Below are 12,500 nucleotides of genomic sequence, written 5' to 3' on the forward strand. Positions count from 1 at the left end.
TATCGTACCTCCTGCCAAATGTCTATACTTCCAGTTACTGTTTTTTTTCATCAATTTCCCCCTCACATATTTCCTCATGCACACTTATTCCCGGTCATGCGATTTTTGAATTCTTTTCCCTATACATTTCACACACTCATCATGCAAATTTTCCTCATGAATTTCTATTAAAACAGTCTGAGTCTCGCCACAGCTTTTTTCCTCATGCAATTCCTCAGAAACACTTTTGTTTATGCCATTTCCTGATGCATCTTTCCCTCATGCACTTCTTCTTTCCCCTCACTTTGTTTTCTCCTCACACTCTTTTTCCGTTATTTCTCATCACCTTCCTTCCCCTCATAGTCTTTTACTTTCCCTTCACATTCTTTTTCCCCTCATGCACATTCTTTTTTCCCCTCATGCACATTCTTTTTTTTCCCTGACACATTTTCTTGCCGTAAGTTCCCCTTTTCTTCCGCACACGCACACGCACACGCAAACACACACACACACACACACACACACACACACACACACACACACACACACACACACACACACACACACACACACACACACACACACACACCTTTTCTTAATCAACTAAGAAGATCATGAGGTAATGCATAAGAAAATTCCATAATATAATGACTCTGAAATGACAGGAAGCTGCGTGATAAGGAAATAATTGACGCCGAATAAAAGAAAGAGGAAGTGGAGGAGGAGAGAAGAGGATAACAAGAGAAGAATAAAAGGAGATAAGATGTAGAGGAGAAGGAAGAGGAGGAGGAGAAGGAGAGAAAGAGGAAGAGGAAGAGGTGGAGTGAAAGGAAGGAGGAGGAAGAGGAGAGGTGGAAAAAGAGGCGGAGTAGGAGAAGAAGAGTTGGAGGAGACGTGGAGAAAAAAGAAGAAAGATATGAAAAAAACTGTAAGGCAGAAGGAGAAAAGGGACGTCAAAGACAAAGGCAGAGAAGAGAAAATGAAGGTAGGAGAAGATAATGATAATAACGAAAGATGGAGGGAGAGAGAGTAAAAGGCAAACAAGGTGGATTAGGGGGAAGAGAGAGAGGGTGTGTGTAAAGCTTGTGTTTTGTGCAGTGTTGAGTGATGAGTGGACTGCGCTGTTCTCTGTGTGTTTTGCTTCTTTTTGTCGTGTGTCGTGTGTGTTCGTGTTGTTGTGTCTGTTCTTGTTGTCTAGTGATTGTCGTTTCATGTGTTGTCTTATTGTGTGTATTGTATGTATTAGTGTTATATGTGTTGATTGTTTGTGTGTATATTTGTTTTGTTTTTTGTATTGTGTTGTTGTGTGTGTGTGTGTGTGTGTGTGTGTGTGTGGTGTGTGTGTGTGTGTGTGTGTGTGTGTTGTGTGTGTGTGTGTTTGTGTCTGTATATTATATTTAGTATGTTATTGTGTTTATATATATTGTTAGTTTTGTGTATATAGTTGGTGTGTGTGTGTGGTGTGGTGTGTGTGTGTGTGTGTGTGTGTGTGTGTGTGTGTGTGTGTGTGGCGCGCGTGTGTGGTGTGTGTGTGCGTGCATGTGTGTGGGGGCGTCCTTAAGGGGGTTATGGGGGTGTTCCAACTCTAATGTCTTTTTGCAGGGGAAAATTAGTTCTGCAGGGAAATTTTGGTTTTAATCTATAATTGTTACAATATCGATATGTGTGTGGTCCATGTGGTGCTCTGTTAAGATGCTAGTGAGCATTTTTTTTGGTGATTTGCAGGGAAATTATTTTTTGCAGGCAATTTACGCGTCACGCCCATCTACATGCGTGCATGCCTGTGTGCAAATACGGTAACGGAGGAACCCAAGAAAGGCGACTACGCTCTATCCGGGTGGGATCCGGACCGCAAGCGACCCGCCAGTGTTTACATGCGCGAGGACGTCCCTGGAGGCGCCGGCCCCGAGCGAGGCCTTAATTCTCTCGTAATTCTCTCAAGAAGTCGCTTTTTGTCATCGAATATTCTTCGATATTCTGAAATTGTTATTTAACGGTAAAGTTTATACGTGTGGTTATATGTTAATTGTGTGTTTTACTACGCAATTTTATATATGTGTACATGAAAATCAACATTATATGAAACAGAGATCAAATTAATAATAGAAGAAAACCTTCAAACTACAGAAAGAAGATCCAGAGAAACAAGATCCAGGGAATATAGACATAAGAAGTCTAAAACCCTATAATTAAAAAAGAAAAAGAGAAAGAAAGAGAGATATATGTGTACTTGGGAGGAGCTGCATGTAATTTGCATTATTCCTTTAAAATGGTCATATTTTCGTGCTCATTCTTTTTAATGATCTTATCTCCACATGATTCTTATTCTCATTCTCAGTAATGATAATCTCAGCTTTGTTAATTAACTTTAATTACCATTTTCATTCTTATTCTCGTTTGCAACACCATTTGACGAAAGAAATTAAAGGTATTTGTTACCGAGAGTGATGCACCTCCAGAGATGAAGTCCAAAAACCAGGCTCTCATGCAAACCCAACATTCCAAGTCTAAACTTTCCTACCTTCTATTTATTCCTTAGTCAGGGGGACAAGCCCCCTGTACCTTCCTTTGTTAGCATTTCATGCCAAATTACAGAATATACGATATTAAGAACACTTGGCTGTGTGAGGGTGTTGTGGACTTAGTCTCTGAGCGGTGATATGCAGCAGATATTTTCGTCATTTTGTAATAAATAGGGTCACTACAGCTGTACCTGTGCTGTTTATTACTCTATTTCTTATGCTATAAAATGGCTTTTCCATTTCCCACTGTCTTTGTGTGTCACTCTTGGTAACATTAACCAAATTAAGATTATGAGTTCATGGTTTCCTGATGAATTTATTTTCATTTCCCCACCTTATTTTATTTCTGTCCTTTTAACTGTCAATGTTGTTGTTTCAGGGGAATACATTCCTTGCTAATATTTAGTATTTTACCTCAAGTATGCAACACTTCTGGTCTGAATTGTGATATTCTCCAGAATATTTTTAAATAGATGTCATATTTCTTAGTCATATGTTTATATACAATTGTCTTTTTGTGATGAGTGCTATGTGTATGAAAATAGATTGAAAAATAATATGACATGGTGACCGAAGAAGGGTGAGTATAACCCTAAGGACATTTATTATTCTTTTTGCTCTTATTTCGCTCACTGTCACTTAACCATTATTGTTATTGACATTGTTGGGTTTTCCCTAAGTGCACAATGCTGAGGCCATGTTAGCACTTGATGCTGTGCCACTATTGGTTGGCCTTGAGATTCTCGTCCTGTCACAGGTTACAGTAAGCTTCATGTTGATATGAGTAAGAACAAATGTAGTTGCTAAAACAACAGTAATTATTCAGAATAGGACCATACAGAAAAAGGAAAAAAAGATATATTGATCGTAAAGAACAAAAACAATACTAGGATATGATGATAAGCATTGAAATATTCCCCAAATGAAGCTATGTACTGTGTTGTTGGTTAGGGTTTGTTGTTGTTTTTGATTAATTCATGGACTGCTACATACATACATACACACAACCTGTTATTATTGGTAGAAATACCAATTATTCAGGTTTAGTATCAGTATGTAAATTTGTTTATCCCCTTCTGAATATACAGGCGTGATAACATACCACTTGGTCTGCAGGGTAAGGCTGTCCTCGTGGCAATGTGCTAGAGCGTGTGGAATAGGAAGTTCCGCTTCATGTAGCAGACTCCCGTGCCCAGTGTCTGGCCATTGCCAGAAATCACCAGAATTTATTACACTCAGAGATAACTGTTAACTGTCAGCATTGGGTTAAGAAGCACTAATAATTTAAGATTTAATATGAACTATATATATTTTTTGTCTTTCAGATCTTTAAATATGGGCCCCATAAGATGGGCTGTGGGAAGGCTACTGATGCCGCAGTCTCCTGTGCATATTAGCCAGCGATTTCTCCCTGAAGGTAATCAAGAAATTATTAAATTAAATAAATGGAAACTCAGTTTATTCTTCTTATTGAAGTGGTATAATATGATAATTTATGATAATGATATATAAATCTATTACAGAAGTTAAAAAGCAAAGATCAGTTGTTTATTGGTTTGACTATAAGGAATTATTTTACACAAAATTGAATGAGATACTTGCTTTCAGCTCGGAGGCGCTTTTACAGGAGTGTTACAGTGGCAGGAACAGGCAATGAGTATGAAGTGAACTTAGATCACAGGAAATTGAAGACACCAATGGGGAATGTGTTTCAGGTAATTCCTCTTTTCTTTGGCTCTAGGCTAGGACTCTTCTTAGTATGGAGATATGAACATATACTAAGTAGTTTCCTGTAGACATTCAGTAAAATCATGAAATCAAACTGGGTTTCAGTGAAAAGTATTTGAACATCACTGCTTAAAATGGCATCTGTGTCATTTTGTCTGATTCTCTTAACAGTGAAAACATATTTGTCCCTTTGTGACTGGCTTGATTTTCTACAAATTAATGTAGAAACTGATTAGCCAAAACAAAACATATATCTGACTTGCTTGAATTTGATATATGACACAAAGTTTGTGAAATTGTTTTCATAACTTCTGCTCATATTATAAGTTTATATTAAACTTATGATAATAGTACAATGTGATTATAAAAATAATAATGGCATGGTTTAAGAGTTTATGATAATTATGTTTATGCATTTTTTGCAGGTGCCAAACCATGGGTTGGCTTTGGCTGTAGCACATGAGTGGGCTTCTGTCAAAGACAAGATCCAGCCCAGCCTGATGCACCTGGTAAGTGAAAAAATGAAAGGAGAGGAAGTGCTACATTCTTAACTACTGAAGGATTCATTATTGGTTGCAACATTGAGGTCTTGCCTATTTTTTTGAGGAGACCAGTTCCATATACACACACCTCAGGTAGATCACTTCAACTTAGCAGCACACAACACATAAAGACAGTTGGTGTGCTTATTGTCATACCATATATGCACTGATTTATGGCTTTGATTTAGACAGTTTGGTAAAATGGGGCCTTAGTGTTTTATAAGCTATGTCTCAAAAGCTTCCAGCCACCACACTGTAAAGTGTGCATGTTAAAAGGGCTATAAAGTGTAACTAGACTTAGACAATAATGGCACAGTGTACATGTCCCCAGTGAGGTATCCATTTTTGGCTTGGCCTAACATGCATACCATCCACAGGGAGCGAGTTCAAATCTCAGGAATACTTATGCTTTAAAGAATTGTACTCCAAACCTCCACAGATAGACTTGGGTCTCATAGCCTGTACATCCTGTCTCCTCATGCCAAAATGGGTCTCACAGACCAAAATGAGACTTCTTAGTGATATAGTCTCAAGAAAACAGCAAAAGAGCCAAAAGTAACTCATTTAAACCTAGTATAAGCACAAAAACTTAGAAGGCCATTGAGAAGGCTAGGCTCCCTGTTAGACTACTTAGAAATGACTGACCTAGGAAGTAAACATGATCAGCCACATATGACAAGCCCAGGTCTGCCTGAGGAGATTAAGATGGTTGTAGATGTTTGTCAGTTTATCAGTTTGGATATTTGCTTCTGTGTATGCAGTAGGTTACTTGCTGCCATGTGTTTAGATGTACATAGTAGTTAAAAAGTATTGCTATAATAACTTGTATGTTTCTCAGTCAGGAAATTCCAGGCATTACTGTCAGAATACTTTGTTAGTGATTATTGTTTCAAATAACAGGTATAAGTGTTCTCAGAATTAATTGTAAAGAAAGTTAATGCAGTTCCCCTCTTCTTAGATGTGGAAGGTTAGAATCTGCTTTTACTGAGTGAGGTCATTTGTTTCAATGGAATCTAATAATACCTGAGTAAGAATGTTTCAGAAGCTTTAAAAGATAAAGTATTGTCAAATTATTATATTTTCGTTGTATTATGTGCATGGAAGGGATATGTGATATTTATAAGGCCAAAATATGTCTTGGTGTTCTGAATCAAATTAATCAATAATGGTTTTCTGAATCAATAAAATTGGTTTTATTTTGTTCTTAATCTAAATATAATGTTAGTTATGCTTTTAGAGGCTGAAAATTTAAAGAAATGATTCAACTTGTCTTTGTGATTATATTACATCCAAAGTTGAAAATGTATGTATTACCTTGTGTACTGTGTGGATGAATGAAGGTTGAGGTAATAATAAAGAATGCTCCTTTTACAGACATCTCTCTCTAACACTGTATTGGATAACCCAGCCAGAGGAACTAAATGGGATTTTGCTGACAAGATTTTGGAATTCCTTGAGACAGACACAATATTGTTCCCGGGTGAGGTATGTGTAATATTTGTATTGCATTTTTTTTTTTTTTTTCTCAATGAAGTATCTTCAAGATAGTGTTTATACTGGTGTATCTAGGTATAGGTAATATTTTCTGATAGATATTTGTTTCTTTGTAATTCTCTCTTTTTTTTTTTTTTTTTACTTGTCCAAGAATATGTTTTGAGGAATGATCTTTATTACTGAAGCTACTTTATTTGCAAATAATGATAAGGAATAGGTCAAATGAAATGTGAGTGTAGGGATTTTGTAGTTTACAGATGAATTAGAACATAAAGTATTTAAATTTTTTTTTTTTTTTTTACAATATTATACATTTGTTAAACATTGATTTCCAGAATCCTTTGCATTCTAACCCCTTTAGTAAAGTGACCATAGTCAACCAAAGCTTCTTTGTATAGAACTCAGCTCTAGTTTCTGGCCATTGAAAAACCTTGTCTTGGGATGTATTGGATGGGAGTGTATTGTATTCGAAACCAGTACAAGGCATGCTTAAGAATTGTAGATATAGTAATAGATAATGTGTTAATTTTTTTTTTTTTTTACATGATAAGTTTACATTGATATTTGCAATTTTCTGTTTATGAAGTAATTAATATCTTGGTAAGAAGCACATTTATATGAATATTTGTGTGTGATATGAAAGATAGATGAAGAGAGAGAGAGTGTAAAATGTATTGGAACATTTGTAATTTTTTGTAGAGAAGTGACATTTTATGAACATGGCTGAAATGTATATTATGATGCTAAAAGGTTTTATCCTAACATTAATGTGTTCTATGATATTGCCAATGCATTACAGACCACAGATGACCTTGTAGAGCTGCAGAGGAAAGAGTGGGATCCTGTTCTAGAATGGTTTAATAAGAAATTTGAGATTGACCTCCAGCCAGCGGTTGGAATATGTGGTGCGGACATTCCTATGAAAGCCAGGGAAAGTATCCGCCGATATCTCCTGTCCTATGACATTTGGGCCATCACTGGTGAGTGTTTGGAATGTGGTTTTGTGCATTTGGTAACATAGTCTTATTTCAACAAATCACTGTGGTTGAAGTTTGTGGTACTCTTTTATGATTTTTTTTCTGTGTGAATTTTTTTTTTTTGTTACTTGTTATAAAACATAAAAAAAGAGTTTTTTGTTGAATTTCTGAAACTGTTGTTCATTATGTGTTACAACATTGTGTTTACATCAACAGGATTTCTATACGGAGTGGAGGCTTTGAAATCTGTAATTTTAACTGTGGCAGCTGCAGAGCGAAAGTTAACAGCTGAAAAGGCTGTTGCACTCTCCAGGCTAGAACTACAGTACCAGGTAAGTGGGCCTGTCTATACTTCTCTAAATCTATTCAGCAAAATGAAGCTTTATTGAAATGAAGATTTTTACCAGGGGATGAGTAGTAGTGTTCAAAGAGGGTCTTGCAGCTAATAAGTTTTTATTTACCTTGCAAATTATGTTCAAAGTTGTTTGTTGCTGTACTTGTTTTCCAGTTGGCAACTGCTAAACCATAATCACAAAAAGTGGTTGTTCAGTCTGTTGTTTTATAATGAAAAGTTGCCTACTTACATTTTGTTTAATTAAGGAAGTCTAAAACAGATATACCAGAACACTTAGTTTCATGAATCTTATAAATGGCTGGCAGTATTTGTATATTTGGGTCTTTGTACAATCTTTGGGATTGGACAAATGTCAGTTTACTATGGTTACCTGATATAGTGATACAGTTGTAGTATGTTTATAATATTTTATTGTAGGAGGTTGTGAGTTGCACATCTTTTTAAAATCTGGATGACTTATACAGTGAAAGTGGGGCTGAAGATTAATACTTTTCTTAAGGTAATTCTTTTTTCCTCCATCAGACGTCACGATGGGGCTCTGTGGAATGGGCACACGATCTTGACCAGTATGATCTCGAAGCAAGATTTTCTGCGGCTCTTCTCTTCATTCTCTTTAATACCTCACAGACGTCAGTGAAACAAAAGACAAAGCAATAACATCATTTATTCTGAGAGATTGTTGACTCTCATAAGTAGAATAACCAATTTGTAATTTTTTATTTTTTTATTTTTTTTGTACTTGTACATATATTGAACTTAATAAAATTTAGGTAATCGTGTGTTGTCTATATTGTTCTTTCTGAAGTGCTAATATGTATATTTCACTGAAAGAAATAAAAAGAACTGTTATGTTGCCTATTATTTTAAGTCCAGTTACCAAGTACAAATGCAATACTAATCTGCAGACATCACAGAATGGTTAATGGTTAATAGTTAAAACAAATAAATGTGCTAGAAATCAAGGCCTTAAAGCACTATGGTAAGTATAGTAGCAAAAAGGGTTAGGAATTAGGGTAAAGTTAAAGGTTTAAAACAGTACTAGAGGGGAAAGCAGGGACAGGGCAGTAGGATATATGGGACTGAAAGAGGAACATTGTTAGAGGAGCATAGAGGTGGATTAGATTATGACACGAGATACTAGTGGGTGAGGCAAGTGTGTCCAATGGTCATGAGCAGTTTCCCTATGTCTATTCTTATGGAATGGTCCAAGAGGAGATGGAAGTTTTTATGTTTATGTAGTTTATTGGTGGTAAGGCTGGACCAGAAAGACTGCCAGTGGGTGAAAAGGAAGGTCTGAAGTGAGGCTAGTAGTCACAGGATAGTAAATGTGAAAATCTGAGTGTTCTAGTTTATCTGCTTGTTCTTTGCCATGGATCCTAATGAGTTTTTGGAGTCAACATAGTGAAGGTTGAGGAAGGGAGGGAAGATGTGTTCTAATGCAAAGAACATTACAGAATGGAGAATGCACTGAGTGTAGTAACTGTAAAATTACATCATATGACCAAGACTTCTTGAAATCCAAATCTTTTTGAGGGGCATCTGAAGTGAAAATAGTGTGGTACTGTAAATATTTCTTACAAAATGAATTGGCCTCTTTTGGAGATTCAAATTAATTTTGTCAGGTGGAGTGAGAGCAGTCTTGGATTCTTAAAATATGGCTACTATGAATACTAATTTAGTCACTCACCACTGCATCTAGCATTTTATGCCTAGAAGTGTACCTTTGCTTCTTATTTGAGGAAGAAAAAAAACAAAACACTTTTTTTAGATATTTTTTATTATTCATGAAAGCCTTATTACATAGGGATAATTAAATGCCCTACTGGCAATGCACAGCATGGGAAGCAGCTAATTTTTTTTTACCTAATATGGAACACCTCAAAATTCTATTACCTATAAGAACCTTTTCTACTTATATTCCTCAAAAATAGAGAAAGCTTAATAATAATAATAATAATAAAAAATAAAAGATAATTGATAGCATTATATATTAAGCTTTTAATCTGTTTCTATAATGTCCTATTCTGTACACCTTTACATGTAATGAAAATACTAAATGATTTTATGATCTCATCCTACCCCTTTTCAGGCCCAGCCTGCCATCAATCATGGTCTTTTCACTGAATGCTTCATTTCCTCTTTACAATAGCATGTATAGTGTACACAGTTGAAAATAATGTAGTGAACTGCTTTTCATAAAAAAGGCATTTGATCTATATACTTTGTAGTCAAGCAGCAGCATTAAGAGGACAAGGACTGTTGGATCTAGGAAATCATTTTTGAGAAATAAAATAAGCGCCCAAATGAAGTCCAAAATAAAATAACTGCTCTTTTGAAATCAGCTAAGAGACCATTCCTAAGGACTTAAGGACTAGCACTCATGCAATACATGACAGTGTTAGTCAGCTGTGTGCAGTACTTCTTCCCTTTGTATTTAAAATTAAACTGTAGTTCCATCTTCATTTTGCAATCAATGACAAGAGGCATCTGGACAGATGCTGTCGACAAACTTTTTTGTATTTTGTTTAAATATCTAAGTATATAATTTCACTTATACAAATTTCACTTATACATCACTATAAATCACAGGGATATTTAATATAACTTTCAATACTTTACACAACATCTTCAATAATAAAACTCACATAAAAATTAAGGACACAGGTAAAGTATTCAAAGCAAGCTAATATGGTCTCACACATATTAACAAAATATCAATTTACAGATTTAAACCAATACATTTACAGATTCAACAGATGACAATATTCTATAAAAGCAAAATGAGAGATAAAGATTATAACCATAGTGTCATTCTAAGGAAAAAATATAGTACCTAAACTCTACAAAAACTTCATATGTGGCAAATAAATAATTTGAGAATCTAACAATGAACTCTGCTAACTGGTTACTACTACGACAGTTGTCTCTAAAAACAACCATTAATGTGTATAATTGTGCACATTTGACTTTGATTTGTTTTGCTATTTAATTCCGATAATAAATGAGAAACTGTATTTTCATATTTCAGATCACTTTTTCTTAAACAAATACTGATGTATTCTTGTGAAACAAAATCAATATTAGTATGATAATAGATTTGGTCATAAGTATAAATTTGATTTGTTTACAATCTCTGTTATAAAAAGTATAAATATCAAAAGAAATGTCTTTTTCATTACTATAATTATCATGTGCACCAGTGTCTTATTTAACAGTGATGTTATATTTCTTTGGCTTAATCAAATGAATAAAATGTACATGAAGTGATCGTATTCTTCATTAACATTTAAAATGAATGTTAACAAAACCACTTGTTCACAGATTGAAGTCTTCAGATGTTTACAATGTGATATATGAAGTTACAGTCCATGGTTTACTTTACTGAATATTCCACGACTAGCACTTCATGTAAAATTTCAGCATATGTAAGTAATGAGAACATGCCAAGGATATCTTTTGAGCCTTTGACCACCGGTGACATTGTTAAAGTCTTTGAGAGCTTACATAAATTGTCATGACTGGCCTTGTTTGATACAACATTTTCAAATACGAAGTTCAAGTGGCTACAGAAACACATGAATATATATGTGTATATATAATGTATAAATATGTAACATGAACATTACCAATTCATATTTGCACCTTATTTGTATATTTGGAACACATGTGGTAAGTTTTGTAACTTGCCGTACTGGTACATACAACAGGATCACACTCAAACTTTGCATAACATAATGGCACTTAATTCAACAGTGTCAAAAAAGGGAAACAAAAGGATACAACTATATGAGACATCAAATCAGAATCATAGGCTGAGATGAACAAATCTGGAGTGTAGGTGAAATGATATGTCCTGTGTAAAAGTAAAATGACTTTCATGGGTATGCACTCACACAAAAAAACAGGTGAATAAGTGTTGTTGTACATTTTGAATATGAAGAAATGGAAAAAAGACTATATATGACAAGCTGCGGACAACTCAAATGTCAAATGAATCAATAAAAGGGTTCAATTAACATACCAACTTTGCAATAAAATAGCTTGCAATGTTAGAGAAAACTTCTCTCTTTGATATTTTATGGCACTATGAATGAGATTATAGTTTGTTGAACATAACTGATACCATCAGAAAAGGTCAATATCACCACAGGATAAATAACAATGGATTCACAACTCAACTCTAAAGGATTTCCATAAACAATTCCAGTGGCAATGTAATTCAGATGTGCAAGGCTTTGTCAAGGCAGTACCAGGCACTGCCATGCACTGTTGTTGCTTTATAAAAAAGATGAAGGAAAATGCTTATGCACCATCTTTTGTACTGAGAAATTAATTGTCTTTAACTTCCTGATTCTAGCATTAAAACTTGCACAACTGATATTAAAGGATCATTACAAATTCATGGGAATTACATTGAAATAAAATTTTACCCACTATATATTTGACTACCGTAACTGCATAATTACTTTTATTACTTTTGTTGCTCTTATTGAACTGGCTCAACTGACTGTGCAGTCCATCTCACCATCTTGTGGGAAGCAATTCAGGTTGCAACATACTGCTCGAATCATGTATGACATTGTGCCAAACTTGCCAGATGGAGCGCTGTCGTAAAAGTGGATGCAGATGTAGGCAGCTCCTCCACATGTCAAACCACCCCCAATACCTGGTTCTTTCTTATCCCTTGCACAGCAGGTCGTTGCATCACCCCCTTCTTGTTTCTGTGGATTTGCAACATGACAGGAAGGTAACAATGAAGATATACTGTCGTAATAAGGGATATTACAGGTGATTTCACAATTTTTCTTTGTATACACTAACAGATTCCTATAATAAAAATTCTGCTAACTTACCTGGTCCTGTAGGAAAATATTATTTGCCAGATGGACAATGTCCTGAGCAG

The 12,500-nt window shown here is 35.1% G+C and overlaps 3 protein-coding genes across 18 annotated transcripts in view; 1 reads left to right on the plus strand and 2 right to left on the minus strand.

The window, feature by feature from the left end:
- Nucleotides 1-6,752, minus strand: part of LOC119597120 (heme-binding protein 2-like) — an 18,653-nt gene extending 11,901 nt beyond the window's left edge. The window contains exons 1-2 of the mRNA XM_037946604.1: nucleotides 6,619-6,752; nucleotides 6,148-6,223 (exon numbers count right to left, since the gene is read on the minus strand). Coding sequence (XP_037802532.1) covers nucleotides 6,148-6,223; nucleotides 6,619-6,752 — 210 coding nt within the window. The remainder of the gene's footprint in view (nucleotides 1-6,147; nucleotides 6,224-6,618) is intronic.
- Nucleotides 1,804-8,446, plus strand: LOC119597126 (ATP synthase mitochondrial F1 complex assembly factor 2-like). Its single transcript, XM_037946632.1, has 8 exons — nucleotides 1,804-1,975; nucleotides 3,827-3,918; nucleotides 4,110-4,216; nucleotides 4,655-4,738; nucleotides 6,146-6,256; nucleotides 7,065-7,245; nucleotides 7,459-7,574; nucleotides 8,120-8,446. Exons 2-8 carry the CDS (start codon nucleotides 3,837-3,839, stop codon nucleotides 8,252-8,254), a joined length of 816 nt encoding a protein of 271 aa, XP_037802560.1. The 5' UTR covers nucleotides 1,804-1,975; nucleotides 3,827-3,836; the 3' UTR covers nucleotides 8,255-8,446.
- A 907-nt stretch (nucleotides 8,447-9,353) lies between these two features.
- The window catches only part of LOC119597124 (probable phosphorylase b kinase regulatory subunit alpha), a gene marked incomplete at its 5' end in the record, with an annotated part of 70,881 nt that continues 67,734 nt past the window's right edge, over nucleotides 9,354-12,500 (minus strand). For all 16 annotated transcript variants that reach the window (XM_037946631.1, XM_037946630.1, XM_037946628.1 and 13 more), the window contains 2 exon segments: nucleotides 9,354-12,318; nucleotides 12,451-12,500. The exon segment at nucleotides 12,451-12,500 is cut by the window's right edge and continues 64 nt beyond it. In XM_037946631.1, coding sequence (XP_037802559.1) covers nucleotides 12,097-12,318; nucleotides 12,451-12,500 — 272 coding nt within the window.

The sequence above is a fragment of the Penaeus monodon genome, chromosome 38, assembly GCF_015228065.2.
Source record: "Penaeus monodon isolate SGIC_2016 chromosome 38, NSTDA_Pmon_1, whole genome shotgun sequence".
Classification (NCBI taxonomy): Eukaryota; Metazoa; Arthropoda; class Malacostraca; order Decapoda; family Penaeidae; genus Penaeus; species Penaeus monodon.